We start from the raw sequence: 18,659 nt of genomic DNA, 5'->3' as shown, positions 1-18,659 counted from the left end.
CTTTACACAGCAGAATGCCCAAAGAAACCCACATCACATCGAGGTCGTGAAGCATGCCTCTCATTAAACTAGCACTTAGTCCTTTTCCGCTGAAGACACCCCATGAGTCGTTATAATAACGCACTCCAATGTAATATAAACTGAACAGCTACCAGGAGACAGCGCGATACAGGGAAGTCAAAAAGGTCTGCGTTTATTCAGGCAATTCACCGAGCGCTATGGCGCTTTATAGCATGCAGCACTTTGAGCTTCATCTGAACTTAGAAAACATGGGTCGGCTGGGAGAAGAGGAGTTGCTTAAAGCCTTAAACAAATTTATTTTCTTGGAAAATACTTACTACAAGCAGAAAAATTCAAACCCTTGCACTAGAAAAAACTTCATTTACTTCATTTATTTTAAATGTTTTGGGTTTATTTTTTTCATTTGGGAAAGTTTAGATGATGAAAATAAAAAACATGATGTGATGCATTCTTTCATCCCTTAAAACTGCTTACAAGACAATCTAACTTTTTCTCAGTGGTCCGAAGCAGAAGCTTAGCGGTTTTGAATAGTTGCCAGAGAAAAGAAAACAGCCTTTTATATACTTACATTTAATAGCGGTGACAGCTCCACCACCACCATGGGCTCACTGGGTTGTGGTTCCGGTCGTATTGTCACGGTCAGGATTTTGGAGTTGATCACTGCAGGCGGACTGTAAAGACATTCGTTTTTTTATTTTTATCTTTTTTGTTTTTTAGACAAGTGTTGGTGTACATTTAAGATGGAGCTGAATGGGCTCTATGACTTTGGAGAAAGACCAAAAATAATACATACAAATACCAACAAATAACAAAAGCAAACTAGTAGGAGGTGAGGAAATCTAAAAGAGAGAAGAAAGAGAGCGCCTGACTAAAAACAGAATACTGCACCCATTAACATTCAGCATGGCTACAGAGTGAAAAGGGTTTTAACAGATCCAGCTAATCCACAACCAAGAGCAGTGACCTGAATAAAAGGGCCCGGGGCCAGCACAAACACCATATCACAATGGCCTTTTTCACAACCTCCTGATTTCTTCTAACTTTTATTACTGCATGTTCTATGCACGTTTTGGGACCCATTAGGCCCACACCCAATCCAAGCTCAGTGTACACTTCCAAAAATATACTGACAACTCAAAGGAAGGGGGAAACATCTAGGGAAGTGTGCTTTTTGATAAGTGTGGTAAGCAGGCGCAAGGACACAAGAGAAGCAGCAGAGTTGTAAAAGGGAAGAAAAGACATATGGAGAACTGGAAGTTCAAAAGAAGGGAAGGAAAAAATAGAAAATGCACAGAAATAAAGAGAGACTGTTGTAAGAATGAAGAGACCACGAGAGAGATTAAAAAGTCAGACAAAGCGCAAGAAAAAAATGAGTTACAGAAAGGTAAAAGAAAGGACAGCGAAAAGATAAGAATGAAATGTGGTTTTAAATCCTCAATAACAATAAAGAATAATTAAGTACTCACGTCGCTGGAGGTAAAATGATGGCAAGTGTCCTGTACAAGATGGCTCCAATGACATAGTACATTGTAGATTCTGTTTCGGCTTCTTGCTCTGAAAGAAAAGAAAATCAGTACGTTTTAATACCTTCAAAATAAACTCCAAATCTTTCAGCCCATCGGCCGGTTTATCCCATATCCCCCTTGTTATCTTGTTCAAAGGCTCTTGTTGCTGAAAACTACAATGCAATGAAATTTTCACAACAACAAAAACAGCTTGAGGCAAATGGAAAATATTTCATATCTAACATTTTATTTCAACCCCCCCAAAAAAAAAAAAAGTCAAACAGCTCTAGACTAGAATCTGCTAAAACTCATCAATGGCTATACACTGATGCTAGGAGCACAATGAAAATGACATGGAAACTTGTGACAAGTTCAAGACGCAACTTTGGGCTGTGGTGCGTAAATGCTCTGTATGATTTATTGCTGCCCTTGCTAATCAGTGTCAGAAATACAAGTAACAGTATGTACAGGCCAAAGTTGTTAGGACACCACTGGCCACTCTCTCGCAATTTCTGAGAATAGAAGTTGTAGACTAGTGACAGGGAAAGTAAAGAGAGCAGTTCTAACCTGTAGAGCTAACCAGCTTCTGCAGTACTTTGATGTAAAAACTAATTTTAAAAATGGCCGTATGTTGGCTTTGTTGGGATAAACTGAAATATAAATCAGTAACTGAAGTCATGTGTAACCATATTCTGCACTGGGGTATTGAGCCTACCAAGGAAGAAACCAATGCTACTGCTACTAGCACTGCTAAGGTTAGATAACTCTGCAAAATATAATAAAAAAAACCTATGAATTTGCAATGTCATACAACGCACAGTGTTGCAAATTTCAGCAACATTTAAAACACGCTTGAATTAATCAAGAACGTAATTAACAGTTTCATGTATCTCCTAAAATACAGATATAATATATGCTTGGCTAATATTTAACATTGCGCATTTAAAGTGTGCGCAGTTTGAAATGTTTTCTTTTACACTACGCTGCTGCAGGTTTGTTCTCTTGTTTAAACGCCCAGAAAATTTGTCGCTATGAACGCTCCTAATGTTTACCACTGTTTAAATATGCATGACCTATATGCATGCAGCTGTAAGAAACAAACATAACTTGATCTCCTGACATTTCATCAAAACCTGGATTGCATTCATTATTCATCTGTTTCATTCATAAACTCCTTCAGACAGGTCTGTGTTTGCCCTTCCACGTAACCGGTGAGTAGTAGTATGTATAATGTGATTGATTTAACAGTGCAGCACCTCTGGTGCATTGATAATAGACAATAGAAGATAGTGGAGAAATGAAGGATGTGGACAGGATAGCTTAAAACTAATAACCCTCTTTTCTTTAAGGATAAGCCTGATGATTTTCCATAAAGTCTGTAGTTTTACTATTTAACATAAATTAAGTTTGAGCTAAGTTGCACTGGTCAACTAAATAATTAGATTTACCTGTCTCATCAACCATCAACATTTCAGCCTAATTTAAATGTACTCCTTAAATGACACTAACATGCTCTGGTGGCTACATCAAAATAAGAAAGGTGAGAATATTGCAGCGCCTTCCCAAAGTTTCTGGCAGCTACACATTCCATATCCAGAGTAATTATGCTTCTCAGCTGAAAAAGTAAGTCAGGTGCAAGACGCTGGTTTCACACTTTGTGTGGGTGGAGACACTGTGTCACTTTGTTTCCTTTGAGCAGTTATAGTAGCTCAGCATTACTGTGTATCTAGAACTGCTGAAGTATCAAAACCTCATTCCTAAAAGCAAGCCTTTTACCAACATGCACGAAACATGAGTAAAGAAAAGTCAGTGTGTCAGACAACTTCAGACACTGTCCTTGTCCCTCTCGCTTCATGTTAGTTCCAAATCCCCTTTCTTCCTCTTCTCCTCCACCTCAGCACACACCCCTCTTATCCATCTCTGTTGTTGTTGCTATTCTCCCATGCACTTTTCAACTTTTTCACTCTTTTCAATAGTCCTCTTTTACACCCCCTTGCCTTCCATCGCTCTATTGAGTGTTCTTTTGCCAAAAAGAGCAGGAGCTCCCAAGGAGATGTAGTGTCCCTCTGTAAATGTCACTTTGTCTCAAGTGAGAGGAGGCAGAAGGAAGCAGAAGGGGGAAAGTATGAGGGAAAGAGATCATGCTGAGAGATGCCACTCCCTCCTTTGCCCTTTTAGGCTGAGAGAAGCAACGGAGAGGCATCAGCAGAGAGAGTGTGGGGGGGGGGGGAGGAGACAGAGAGGGCTGATGGTATCAGACACACTGGGTGACTCATCCAAAATCTGTCTGCCTGCTGCCTAAGAGGTAATACTTGGGAAGAGAGATAGCTATGCAAAGACAGACGAGAAGAGAAAGAGGAAGAGACAAAAAGATCTCAACTGTGGAAAAAAACGCAATTGTGAGACTTGCGAGGAGGCAAAAAAAAACAGATCAAAGTCAGCATGAGAAAGCCTGCAAGTTTGATGGATCCTAATTGGACAGTGTCTGCCAAGGCATGCAAATGAGAAAGTCAATGTATTATGGGTAAATGGTAAATCTATGTGAGGGGGTGGCACTCCTACGCTTGAGGATGATTAATACCACAAAAGCACTCAATCACAAAACTCTAATTTCCCATGAACAGACTGCCCTTGCTAAACATCTAAATGATTGGTGGTCAGCTGTAATCCAGGAAAATGGCAAACCACCAGTCACCAGCTGTGAACTTTAATATGTCATTTATCAGGAAAATATATTCTTGCAGTTGATTCTAAGCCATAACTTAGCAATTTAATCGAAGACAGAAAGCTCCTTGTCAGTTGTTTTTTTCTTTCTTCCTTAATTTTCAGTACTTTTCTGTTTTGCACACCACAACAAGTGTGGTCTCCTGCTTAAATAAACATATTGATCAGGCTCAGGCTACTTTGGTTCAGTGATGCCAATATTACCACTAACTGCCTTCTATTTAACTTCTAAGTTGCTCAATTGCTTTAAATTTTGGAAACTTCTAAACTGACCCAACTTTTCAAGACACGTGTATATGCGATTGTGAATATCCAATGCAGCTGATGGTCTTTGCCTCAGCAGCTCACTACTAATAAGTCTGCATGAATTCCCATGGCACTGATTTGCACTGATCTGGTGTATTTCCAGCTTTTAATTATAGGTGGCATGTTTTCTGCCTACTGGAAACTGTGTATGGTTTAGGTAATAAGGACACTGCCTGGATAAAGTATTTCCAGAAAGAACCACACTGAACCTTTGTGGAAAAAGGCTTTTCTGGCAATTGTGCAATGCAGTGATGAGCTACCTTGGTTCAAAGTCCCAAAAATACCCACAGGAAGCAGCTGCCTAGAATGGTTACCACTCTAATTCTGGCAAACAGTTGGCCAAGGAAAATGAGCAGAGCTAGTGTTTATTATTGGTTGGCATCACAAATTATAGCACCTTTCATACCTTTTTACATCTTTTAACTACTTTTTCTTGCCAAGCCACCATAGGCCTATTCCTGTCAATTTTCAGCTGGAACAATGACATGTTCTCTGGATGCAAATTTTTACAAGTCTGCAAAATAATTTCCTGCAGATTGAACACTGGAATCATCTATTCAACTGTGTTCCCAAGTGTATAATTACTAATTCCCACTCCAAGTTTCTGTCAACTAAGGAAAAAGACCGCAAAAAGACCACCAGTTTCCTATGACACCACCATCTCTATGAACAGTCCTGACCTCTCTGTGTTTGTGATTTAGCCCCTTGTCTTTTTACTCTAATCTAGATATTTAAAGTATGACTTGTGTTCATAATAATCCATGGGACCACTTGCTACAGCAATGAGTTCATTGAGCATGCCTGTAAATCCCTAATCCAGTTAGCGCAATGGCAGTTACAGGCAAGTATTTGCTTTAATTCAAACCACATACACCGATATAATTCGTGTGTGTGACCACTTGTTATTATATCTACAAAAGAGGTGGTGCGAGTACAGTTCGCAGTAAAGAGTAAAGATGCCTGCATTTATGAGAAATACAGGTATACTTTTTTAAATAAACTAAACATTTCCTAACATATCACAGTCTTTAAGAGAGTGTGGAAGTGTGTTTCTGAAGATGTCAACTCAGGTTAACAACTCAGGCGTCAGCCCCAATTGATGCTCAATGAATCACCGAATTTCCAGCTCCATCTCACACACTGAAAGGGAGAATCATGAGAAGCAAAACAGCAAAGGAGGCGGCTGTTGAGTTAAAAGTTAACAACTCATAACCATGAGCATGAACCACCAATGGTGTATTTGAAATATGAAGCCATTGCTGACTTGTATGTTTGGATCGATGTGTGTACATGGCTGCGAGACAGAGTGCGCTGCCTGTTCGTACGATGGCAAGAGAAAAAGAGACAGTGGAGAGAGAGAGACGGAGAGTGGAAGTTTGTCACCTCGAAAATCAGTGAAGAACAGTCCCAGCCTCTGCCCACTGAAGCGATTCATGAACCTATCTATTGGCTCTGCGTGCGTGCGCTGGCGTGCGCACTTACAGACACAACGGTGCCAATAGGGCTTTATGAGCATGTTTAAGCTGTCCATCTGAGATAGGCTCTCGTTACAGGGTAAATGAACCAAACAAACCGATAGCAATCAACTGAGGACCTCAACTCATGAACTGCCAATGGGAAGTGGCAGAGTTCCCACAGGGCAAAGAGTACTAATAATGTCCTAACTCATAAAGCTATATGCGGTTTGGATGAAACAATTTACCAAATAGTGTATGCTAAAATGCCAATTGCATGTCCTGAATATCACAGCGTAACTGTAATGCAGCTGGTCACTTTTATGGCACAATAAGCCCTGCAAGAGACAAAACATTCAACACGACAAACAATAAGGATAATGGACAAGAAAAAAGAACAGGATTGGAGGAAAAATGGCATAAAGTAAGGAAAGTAAGTTCGAAAAACACAACATGGAGAGCAAGCAAGGCGGAAACTTTGAAAAGCAATGGCGTTAAACCGATCCAGCTTAAAACCTGCTGTTCAACCGTTGAGATATCTGAATTCACTGTTCCATAAAAATGCGCTTAATAGGCTAGTAGAAGGCTGGATGCTAGGTGGTTTAGAATTAGCACAATACATGGTGCACAATAAAGCATCAGAGGTGACGTGCCCTGAGGTTAGTATACAGGATATCTTGAGCGCCAACCAAAGGGAGTTTGTGCCATCAGTGCAAGTCAGAGGTCAGAGGAAGCTCTGCTCTCTTGGCCTGCAGTCTCTCTGAACTTTAATTTAGGTAGGGGACGGGGATGCCTGACTGAAAGTCTGCCAGTGTAATTTCCTGTGGGAAGCGACCTTTGCCTTTGTTCGTAGAGGATAGCATCTGCCTCTGTATTTCTCATTTCTACTTCAAACCATTACTATTTAACATCATTTTTCTTTCTCCTTTACAAATTTAGCTTCCATCCCATTCTGGGATCATCTATGTAGTTTCTCCTCCTTTTTTAACTCTCGCCATTTGTGTTTGCTTGAAACTGCACGAAAAAAAAATGTAGCCTCGACTAAACGCAGTCAACATTCTTGCGCTGCTCAAAGTGAATGGATTTTGAAAATTGTATGAGACTCAATGCTCTCAGGGGGAAGCAACACACTTCTTCACAGATGAAAGACTGGCATCTTCTTGAGAAGCCCTCTAGGGCCTCTTTACAGTCCAAATCCTTCTCAGCACTACCCTTTAACGCCCCTGAGAAACCTTCTGCTTCAGTGAGAAACATCTCTGAGTATGAGAATTCACATGGGGGAACCTCTACTTGCCAAGCTGATCTGACCTTAGATTATGAAACCATGAGTTGGTTCTTTTCATATATCAAAGATTTAAGAGAGTGAGCAAGAATTACAACTACAACGTATGTACTTTATAGTTAAGAATAGACTATGAAAGCCTTCCTAACCTTGTGTTTCCCATCTTTTTTATAGAAAAAAGCCAAACAAAGAAATACATATGATCTCGTGTTTATGAGCTGAAACTGGCAACCTAAAAGATTAGATCAACCCTGGTCAGTAGACAAACCACATTTCCTTTTTTTCTTACCTTCAGGTGGGATGGTGAAAACCTCTTTCGGGATGTAGAGCTTATCTTCCGCTGTTCGGGCCCAGTCCTTCATGCCCCTCCGGCCCTTCATGGGGAAGTTGATATCGCTGGAAACTGCTGACACTGGTTCTCTCTGAATGGTTACCACTGGACAAACGACAAATGAAAACAAAACCCACATGAAAACTCACTTAGGCATGACACTGGGAAAATAAACAAAGAGTGCTGGTTAAAAGACAAAAATCAGACAAAAACAATAAAGAAAACTTCACAAAAAAATACACTGTTAAAAATTGACGTGCTGGTCATGTGTTTACAGATTGAAATCAATACTTGGATACAAAAAAATCTAAATCATCGATCATGCATAGTACAAATAAAACCCTCCCAACTGAATTCTAACTGTGATGAAATACATTACTGTGCAGATGTCTTGAGCCATTTTGCTTCTACAGAGCAAGAATTTCTTGAAATACTCATTTTCAGCTCGGTCCTTTTACCTGAGCATATATAGAGGAACACTTATTTTTTGTCTGTTAAACCACTTAACACTGACCATCATTCAAAAATAAAAAGAGTATCTAACTCAAGAAATGAACCAGAGTTGTGTCTACACATAAAAGAGAACCCATTTTAAATTCTTTAGGCACTTTGCTACCAGCAGCTCATCATTTGTTCCAATTTCTGTAGCCGAATCTATGAAAAATGGCAGCAATAATACAGTTTGACTTTAATAAAATAGTACTTTTACAACCAGCAAGGTGATTCCCAAAAACCTATCTACCAAATGCTTGCCATTTCTCAGGATGAAGTGCCAAGTGTCCTAACTGGGTAAGTGGACTACAAAAGAAGAACTGACTGGCCTAAAAATACTGGCAGCCACCAATGCTACCCCTCAGCTTCCCAGTAGATACTCCTCTAGTATAAATCTAAAAAACTATAAAAGCAATTTCACAAAATATATATAAATATCTTTGAAAGTTGATGTGCTGGTCATATGTAGTTAAATTCTGAATTATTGGAACTTTTAGAAACTTTTGGAAACTTTTCTAACAATCATAGGTGATTGTCAGAAAAGTTCACATCTGAAATTCACCTTGAGGTCACTGGGATCCAAACTCATCTGAGAGTTTTAGTAGATGCACCTATGGTATGAATGTCAAAATCAGGGGTAAAAACTATCTACAGAAAAAATTACCAGTATCTGAAAGTCATGTCCTTCAAAAATAAGAAAAGAAAATCCAGCAAAGACCTGACACAGGACCTGAGAGATACATCTGGACCTCTGGTTGATTCATCAACTATATATGTTAAGCCGCTCAAGACTTTTGTGCAGTACTGTAAGTCGTCCGGATGTTTGTGTACAAAAAATCTTTCATCTGCTCCTGTGAAGCCGTGTGATCTGACAGCAATGAGTGGGCCTTACTGAGGTTGTTGGTAACCACTAGAAAACTCTGAAAAGGCTTCTGGGCCTCTCCAATGAGGTGAATGAAATCTTCCAATATCCTCATCAGCAAAGCAGCACCGGGAGCGATCTGTGGACAGCACGATGATAGAAAGATGAACGGAAGGATGTCATAAGTACAATTATAACCCACAGCCAACCATCTTCTATGAGACACGTCTCAACCACTGATACCTTTTTACTCACTGCATTACCTCAACTACCGAATGTGTTCCTGGGCTGTAAATCCTAATCACATGGTTTATAATATTATATTTGGCTTTTTTTCTTAAAATTATTATATCCAGATGGCAAGCAAACACAATTCGCTGCAGGGGTACCACATTGGGTCCCATACAAAGCTTGCACAAAGACGCACAGGATATTGTGCATTTTTAAAACTCAAAGAAACATTAATAATAGGTAGAATCAAACCCATTTTCCATCACCACACATAAACATTTACAAAAAGATCTATTTATGACACTTGGTGATGCAGACAGTCAGTTGTGATGATAAGGAGGTGCACAGAAGCGCACACGAGGACATAAAGTACCAGACATTCACATAAATGCAGAGCCTTACCTGGTGAGCGTCCTCCCATTTTTCTAAATTTTCAATGTCCAACATGTGGCTGACAATCTGGAAGAATTTCTAGATAAAAAGAAATAAAAAAGAATGTGCTCAGTTGTTGAAGCCAGACCATCAGGCAGCTATTTCCTGGATATCAAATAACTACTGATAACCTTGCTGTGGTTAGCACTGCAGCAATACTGCCTCTTATTCTCAATCATGTCTGGTTCATTCATTTGCTGTACACAGGCATATTGTAAGTCATAAATAATAACGTCTGTGAAATGATCGACTGAGACGGGAACATTTTGCTCGCTTACAGGCACTGGAAAAAGAAAAATGCTGCTAAAAAAAAAAAATCCGCCCTGTGAGGCCATAGCAACTGTGCAGCTGTAGTTAATTGTTATGCACACCCTGTGCAGTAGAAAGTGAAGCTGCGGATGGAATAAATTTTGTTGTAAGTGACTGTGTGTGTGTGTGTTTGTGTGAGATTTATTTATTTATTTATGTATTTATGTCATGGTTGGTGACTTTAGAAGGCTCCGGGCGAATGCCGAGACGTTTTTCCTACCTGCACGTCGTCGGGAGCTGGGATGTAGGTTGCTCTTTTGAAGGTGTCCGTCACATTTCGCAGGATCTCCGTGGAAAAGAGAAGGTCGCCACTGTAGTAGCTCCTTCTCTGCAAGAGCTCCAGGAGACTCCGTACGATCTGAGACATGCCCTCCCCAGCCAGGGTCCTCTGACCCTTCGCGAGATGCTCTCGTAACTAAAATGCATTAAAAAAAGGAGATTTTTAGAAGTGTTTTATCCTGTCTCATGATTACAGGTAAACCCTTTGCTGTTGCACATGGTGTTACTCAAACTACGTAGCAGAAAAACAGAAATAGCACACCCGAGATTGTGTTTTTGACAAAGAAATCACAGGAATGTTTTGGATATGAGCCGACGGGGATATTTCAAGACGGGAGTATATATGTACATGGTTGGATTTTTGTCTTTTTTTTGTGTATGTGTGTGTGTGTGTGTGTTTGCTTGTGCTTAAAATAGGCAAGCAAATCGAAGCCTTGCAGCACTTTCAGACAGAAACTGGATCTCATCACTTCAGAGAAAGAGATACAAAAAGATAGTCTGTGCGTGTGAGGCAAAGAGAAAGAGAGTGAGGGAGGAAGAGAAAGAAGCTGGGGGAACAGAACATCACAGCAATCACAGAAAATTTATTACTGACTCCTGGTATTAATGAAAGGTTGGAACAGAAGCTAACAGTGCAATCAGCTCTGTCATGCACGATCCCTGACCCCCATCTCCTTCCGCCATCATCGAGGAGATGGAAAAGGTTGAAGTTCACGGAGCAGGAAAACAGTTTCACTGATGAACACATTCATTAGCTCTCTTCATTAATTGATAAGTGTGAGCACAAAGCTCTGGAAAAGCTAATTAGAGATAGCAGCGAGTCTTGGGTAAAAACACTCTGCAATTTTGAGAAAACCTTTTTTTAGGGTAGTTAAAGAGAGGTACATTAGAGATAAAAACAAAAACAAAAGAGAAGAACAGATAGAGAAGAACTTGAAAAACATGTTTCACTAAGCAGAAGAAGCAACTCGAGTGCATCTGGAAAGTATTCACAGCGCTTCACTTGTTCCACATTTTGTCATATTACAGCATTATTGCATTAAATTCATTTTGTCCCTTAAAATTCTACACACAATACCCCATAATGCCAAAGTGAAAAAAGGTTTGCTTGAAATTCTTGCAAATTTATTAGAAATAACAAACTAAAATATAACATAAGTATTCGTACCCTTTTCCCAATACTTAATAATTACAGCTTTAAGTCTTTTAGAGTATGGTGCTACAAGCCTGGCACACCATTCATTGCAGAACCTCTCAAGTTCCATCAGGTTGGATGGGGAGAATCGGCACACATCTTCAGAGATGTTCAGTTGGGTTCAAGTCCAGGCTTTGGCTGTTATCTTAGCTGTGTGCTGTCCTGTTGGAACTTGAACCTTCGTTCAAATCTGAGGTCCAGAGTGCTCTTGAACGTCTCTGTAGATTGCTTTCCCTCTACCCTCCTGAGCTACAGCCACCTCCATGGAGGTGGCTGTAGCTCAGGAGGGTAGAGCAGTCATCTACTGATCAGTCATCTACTGCTGCTGGTGGTTCGATTCCTGGCTTCCCCTAGTCTGCATGCCAAATATCCTTGGGCAAGATACTAACCCCAAATTGCTCTCCCATGCATCCATCGGAGTATGAATGTCAGTTAAAAAGCACCTAGGAAAAATGTGCTTGTGCGAATGGGTGTGAATGGGTGAATGCACAAAGTTGTATAAAGCCCTTTGAGTGCTCAGAAGAGAAGAAAAGCGCTATATAAGAACCAGTCCATTTACCCTTTCTGTTCCTGGTGCTGAAAAACATCCCCACAGCATGCCACCACCACCATGCTTCACTGTAGGGATGTTATTGACGTGGTGATGAGCAGTGCCTGGTTTTCTCCAGATGTGACACTTTCAATCTTTGTTTATCAGACCAGAGCATGCACTGACATGCACTGTACAACTATGGGACGTTATACAGACACGTGTGGGCCTTTTCAAATCATGTCCAATCAACTGAATTTACCACAGATGGACTCCAGTCAAGTTGCAGAAACATTTAACAGACGATCAGTGGAAACAGGATACTCAGTTTCGAGTGTAAGGAAAAGTCTGTGAATACTTCTGAACTTTTGCTACTTTTGTTTTAGTGAATTTCCAAAAAAATTCAAGCAGAATTTTTTCACTTTGTCATTATGGGGAATTGTGCAGAATTTTGAAGTGAAAAAATGAATGTAATCCAGTCTGGAATAAGGCTGTAACATGACAAAGTGCTTTGAATACTTTCCGGATGCACTGTAACTGGCTTAAATTGGTACATCTTTTTAGCTTTTTTTTCTCTTGTCCATCATAATTATTTTTTTATCAATTGTTTGTTTTATTGTAATCATTTGACATTACTTACAGATAAATGTAAATATCTATATTCAAGTGAGACGCATCTGGCGAAGCTCGGAGGACCCCAGAAAGCAACTCCATTATTGTCCAGCATACAACGACGACTAGCAGATCCTAGAAAGAGTTGAGAGAGACGCACGTAGTTAATACAGAATGCAACAAACACCAAACATTATCTACACCACACTCTGAATATGGTATGCTTTTTCAAACTTCCAAAAACCAATATGGCCACAAAACACATAAATATGTTATTTGTATTCTGACGCCGAGAAGTAGGCCAATTCATCACACGGACAGGAGTAATACAGAGGGCGTCTGCTCAATGTATTTTAATAGCTATACGGAAATATCAGAATGCATAATTTTGCTACTAATGAAAAAGCTAAAACCCAAGGTCACCTCTATTCATGTGCTGAAGTGAAATATTATGCAGGATTGTAAAAACTACAAAATATTTTGTTTGTAGCAGTATTTGGCAATTTACACCTTCTGGTGGTTTTAGGCTGGCAGGCACAAGGCAAACTAGTGAAAGCTGCCAAAGTACCTTTTGAAAAATAAATATAAACAAGTCCTTTACGCCCTCTTTTTTTGTCATTGCCATGGTAACTGAGATAAGTTAAAGAATGTTAATTTGATCTTAAATAAGACTATTATATTTAATTAAGGCTCAGCATTAGCGGACTAACTCGTTCAGACATGTTTTGCCGTCCCTAAAAAGATGTGGAAAAATGTCTTTATGCAGCAGACCTCTCGAACCACACCTGCACTCGACTTGCACGTGTCAAAGTTTATACTCCTCTTTGGCAACAATCGGGCAACTCTCAGTTTAGACTGAAATAACAGTGATATGGTTTGACTGCATTCAAATGAGACATGAGTGCTGTATAAATTAAAGGAACTAAAAATGTTACGACTGCCTCTTTCTATCAAAACTCAAAAGAGCAATGGCATTTATTATTGCTGAGGCATAAGTACACCCACTAGAGCAAATTTATTTCAAACATAGGGATGCAAGCAGAGCAATTTATTCTGATTAGCCTATAATCTTGTCTATTTTACCATATTTTTCATATGATTGTCATTCTGTTGCAGTGAATTTGCCAGACACTTGACAGTCAACTGCTCCTTTGTCTGCACTAAAGGCCTGTTGAAGTTAAAAGCTCACTGGTTTGCAACTGAATAACTAACCAAACAAATCACAAGAGCACAACTTGTTCCTCTCTTGGGCTTTTGTTGGACATATTCAGCTACATACACATTGTTACGTTCATGTCATCTAATGTTAATAATCTTCCAAACTACTATGCTGTCTATCAGCTGGAGTTTATGGGATCGGCGTCAACTGCAGCGGATTTTTAGGAATATAGCCAACTTTCATTTATTTATGTGAACTAGTCCTTTAAATAGTCCAGCTGTCCCACTTAGTATTTAATAATGAAAAAAGATCCAACTTTTTAGTTATACTATAGTACATATTACTCCTTTCAAACGTCCTCTTTTCTCTTATATTGAATAAGAAAGGCAGTGGCTTGCAAAAGTATTCGGCCCCCTTGAACTTTTCCACATTTTGTCACATTACAGCCACAAACATGAATCAGTTTTATTGGAATTCCACGTGAAAGACCAACACAAAGTGGTGTACACGTGAGAAGTGGAACGAAAATCATACATGATTCCAAACATTTTTTACAAATAAATAACTGCAAAGTGGGGTGTGCGTAATTATTCAGCCCTCTGAGTCAATACTTTGTAGAACCACCTTTTGCTGCAATTACAGCTGCCAGTCTTTTAGGGAATGTCTCTACCAGCTTTGCATATCTAGAGACTGAAATCTTTGCCCATTCTTCTTTGCAAAACAGCTCCAGCTCAGTCAGATTAGATGGACAGCGTTTGTGAACAGCAGTTTTCAGATCTTGCCACAGATTCCCGATTGGATTTAGATCTGGACTTTGACTGGGCCATTCTAACACATGGATATGTTTGGTTTTAAACCACTCCATTGTTGCCCTGGCTTTATGTTTAGGGTTGTTGTCCTGCTGGAAGGTGAACCTCCGCCCCAGTCTCAAGTCTTCTGCAGACTCCAAGAGGTTTTCTTCCAAGATTGCCCTGTATTTGGCTCCATCCATCTTCCCATCAACTCTGACCAGCTTCCCTGTCCCTGCTGAAGAGAAGCACCCCCAGAGCATGATGCTGCCACCACCATATTTGACAGTGGGGATGGTGTGTTCAGAGTGATGTGCAGTGTTAGTTTCCCGCCACACATAGCGTTTTGCATTTTGGCAAAAAAGTTCCATTTTGGTCTCATCTGACCAGAGCACCTTCTTCCACATGTTTGCTGTGTCCCCCACATGGCTTGTGGCAAACTGCAAACGGGACGTATGGTTTTCTTTTAACAATGGCTTTCTTCTTGCCACTCTTCCATAAAGGCCAACTTTGTGCGGTCCATGACTAATAGTTGTCCTATGGACAGATTCCCCCACCTGAGCTGTCGATCTCTGCAGCTCGTCCAGAGTCACCATGGGCCTCTTGGCTGCATTTCTGATCAGCGCTCTCCTTGTTCGGCCTGTGAGTTTAGGTGGACGGCCTTGTCTTGGTAGGTTTACAGTTGTGCCATACTCCTTTCATTTCTGAATGATGGCTTGAACAGTGCTCCGTGGGACGTTCAAGGCTTGGGAAATCTTTTTTTGGCCTAAGGCTGCTTTAAATTTCTGAATAACTTTATCCCTGACCTGTCTGGTGTGTTCTTTGGACTTCATGGTGTTGTTGCTCCCAATATTCACTTAGACAACCTCTGAGGCCGTCACAGAGCAGCTGTATTTGTACTGACATTAGATTACACACAGGTGCACTCTATTTAGTCATTAGCACTCATCAGGCAATATCTGTGGGCAACTGACTGCACTCAGACCAAAGGGGGCTGAATAATTACGCACACCCCACTTTGCAGTTATTTATTTGTAAAAAATGTTTGGAATCATGTATGATTTTTGTTCCACTTCTCACGTGTACACCACTTTGTATTGGTCTTTCATGTGGAATTCCAATAAAATTGATTCATGTTTGTGGCTGTAATGTGACAAAATGTGGAAAAGTTCAAGGGGGCCGAATACTTTTGCAAGCCACTGTAAAATCACTCAGCTTTAAGTCTGCCTTAACCATGTTAAAGTCTGTATTTACATAATTTCCTCAAGGATTAATATAATATTCTGATTCACATGATTCACAGACACCTGTATGCATGAAGTGATTTATGATGTTTCATTAGTGTACATATATACGGCTTGTACTTTATGTATTTAGTGCTCTGTTGATGGATAAGATTGGTACACTGTTTCAAGTGCTTTGACATGTCAGCGTGGCTAGAAAAACATCGAATGAACATGCGTACAAAACATCACATCACACTATAGAAACTTCTGAGATGGTACAATCTTTGGTCTTTGGTCCAGCTGGTTCAATACCTCTGTTTAGAATCACTCCAAGTACAAACCACTTTAGGTCTGCCTCATTTCATTAGGTTTTGCATTGTTTAATGCTGCTTTAAGCCTACACTGACCTCAATTTAACTGAAAAGCACCTCCTTCAAAGAACTGCAAAGTTTGCAGATAATTGTTTCTAGAACATGAATTCTGACAAATCGTTTAACCCAGAGAGAGCTGAACCCTAGAGTTTCATCAGCAGTGAGCTGGTACAAAGATCCTTTCTTTCTGCTCATCTAGCTGTGGCTCAACCAGCTGGGCAACACATCACAACTTGACCAGCAACAACCGCTAAATCTGTGTGTGCTCATTTGTGCAGTAACTCTGAAGAACCAGAAGAAAGCTTGCTTCTGTAACACCTGCAAAGCTGTGACACATCTCCAGAGCAGCTTGATGAAAAATCTGGAACATCAATATAAGCAAAGAAGCAGCTGATCAGAAAAGAAAAACGAGGAACACAGGAGATTCATCACTCGTCATCGACATTCTCCTTATCAAAAACATGACAGATAACGCAGGACAATTCACTTCCTCCAGTTGTGGATGGAGGATTGGTTTCCCCCTGAGCACGTCAAGGAGCAGATGTTTGAGCTGTATGAATCCTGGACTAGAAAGACGTCAGATGTCTTCCAGAAAGCTTTACCAATAACGAGAGGACCAGATCCAGGATTATCAGCGGTGTATCTCAGAGCCTCATCCATCCATTTGGGATGTTGAATGTTCTTTATTTCTGACTTCTAGGAGAAAAACGTAAATGCTGCTCTGACCCCTGAAAAGAGTCTGGATATCTGGTATGCCATTGGAGATCAGAGACTTGTCTCCAATAAAGAAGACCTTAAAGCTGAAATTCAAAGCCTTAAACTGACTCAGTATTAGCCTCTCCATCCTGTGAAGCCAGATCTGATCGCAGGCAGAACTCAGGCTGACATCTGGTTGAGGAGAACTGTCCTGATGACGTTCAAGGCGCTTTGGTTGACTGTAGCCACAATTATTTTGTAAATGAGCCCTTTTTTATTAGTCTAATAATGGTTTTGTGACAACTCATCTGTATTTATTTGTAAAAAGATCAAATATGACTTACCAATCCCCTTACTTTGCATCATCATGCACACAACTGCCTCACAAACAGGTCTGTGTAAACCTGGTCAATCAAGAGAATGAGCTATTTTGACTTATAGACCTGTGACGATGGTGAATTTGGAACAAGCCAGATGTTAAGACTAAAAATACAAGTTAACCTTTTTTTTCTTTTTTTTTTTAAATCACAAAAAGCTGACTTTGAAGTTTCTCCTTATTTTTCCATGACATTTCTCCAGGCAGTGAGCAACCTTGAGAAAGAAGGTACAAGTATATGTCTCATAGCACATGCATAGAGAGTTGCAAGCCCTGTGTTACAGTATAAGCTTTAGCAGATATTGCTTTGACTGTAGCTCTGCCTTTCCTAATCAGGAAGTGCTACTGTATGTACATGAGGCTCACAAACTTCCAAAGTTAATTATCACAGAGATTTTTTTTCCATTAAGTAGCCAGTCTCTGTTCTTCTGCTGCAACTTTACCATTGCTAAAAACAACATGCCCACATGTTCGTGATGCTAACAAACCTCTGTTGCTCCTACTGGAGATTTCTTTAAGCTTCTCGCTTGGACATTTTTGTAACAGTTCTGGTACTTGAGTTGTGTAAAGAAACTTGTGATTGCAATATGCTTTTTTTTTTTTCCCCTTGTCACGATGCTGCTTGGCAGCCTGTTGCACAGCTCCCAAATCTTAACCAGCTCGTATTACTGCCTGGACTGAGCCATGTAATCCTGGTGAAGCTACAGAGGAAATGACAGTGGTTTCATTGGTGATTGGGCAATAATGAGGACAACCTAGGCGATCTGATTTGAGCCCTTGACGTGCCACACTCAAACTTCCCACACCACAGCGTGACCGTACCTTTGAAATGTGGTGTAATCCCACACATGTTGGTGCAAGGAGGTGTTTCTGAATTGCTTTTTCTTGGATTATATCCACATTGTCACTGTTCTGTTTTAATCTGGTTTAAAGCAACACATTGTCTGGATTCCTCCATCACCTGATGAAGAGGTGCTCTGCTGCCACAAGGACAGACACGTGAAATCTTTACCACCTCATCTCTATACAACATTTATCTTAACCTGTTTGTTTTATAATATTTGGATTTCATTTTACTGAATAACTTTTTTCACTGTTTTGGTTGCTGTGACATAATTTCACAAAATGTCTTCTTCTTTGAGCTGAGTGCATTATTAGCTAAAAGCATGCAATGTGACTGACCAGTAGCATTCGTTGGACATTTGTTGTAGACAGTTTCTCCAGCTGAGGCTCTCTTCCATGACATCGAGAGGAGATGCTCGTCTTTGCATATCTCATGAGGCGCTATAGAAGAAAGTGAGAAACACATAGAAAAAAAGCGAAATGAAGTCAAGCCTAGTAGGAGAACAGAAAAAAAAAAAACACGCGCACAAACACGCACTCGCACGCACACACACGCCGAACCAGAAGAAATAAAAAAAAGGGAGACAGACAGAAGCAAAGCACAAAAAAAAAAAACACGATTCAAATCAATGTTCT

The 18,659-nt window shown here is 40.1% G+C and overlaps 1 protein-coding gene across 4 annotated transcripts in view; it reads right to left on the bottom strand.

Annotated features, from left to right (window-relative positions):
* The window catches only part of adgrb2 (adhesion G protein-coupled receptor B2), a 191,125-nt gene that overhangs the window by 108,494 nt on the left and 63,972 nt on the right, over positions 1 to 18,659 (bottom strand). For all 4 annotated transcript variants that reach the window (XM_085345892.1, XM_085345889.1, XM_085345891.1 and 1 more), the window contains 8 exons: positions 18,363 to 18,464; positions 12,593 to 12,699; positions 10,170 to 10,364; positions 9,611 to 9,679; positions 9,008 to 9,116; positions 7,582 to 7,728; positions 1,488 to 1,575; positions 590 to 692 (listed from right to left, as the gene is read on the bottom strand). In XM_085345892.1, the coding sequence (XP_085202018.1) occupies positions 590 to 692; positions 1,488 to 1,575; positions 7,582 to 7,728; positions 9,008 to 9,116; positions 9,611 to 9,679; positions 10,170 to 10,364; positions 12,593 to 12,699; positions 18,363 to 18,464 (920 nt within the window). The remainder of the gene's footprint in view (positions 1 to 589; positions 693 to 1,487; positions 1,576 to 7,581; positions 7,729 to 9,007; positions 9,117 to 9,610; positions 9,680 to 10,169; positions 10,365 to 12,592; positions 12,700 to 18,362; positions 18,465 to 18,659) is intronic.

Source organism: Diplotaxodon limnothrissa, linkage group LG22, assembly GCF_057381915.1.
Source record: "Diplotaxodon limnothrissa isolate DT_005_m linkage group LG22, D_limnothrissa_male_GT1.1, whole genome shotgun sequence".
NCBI classification, from domain to species: domain Eukaryota; kingdom Metazoa; phylum Chordata; class Actinopteri; order Cichliformes; family Cichlidae; genus Diplotaxodon; species Diplotaxodon limnothrissa.
This window is presented reverse-complemented; position numbering and strand designations above follow the sequence as displayed.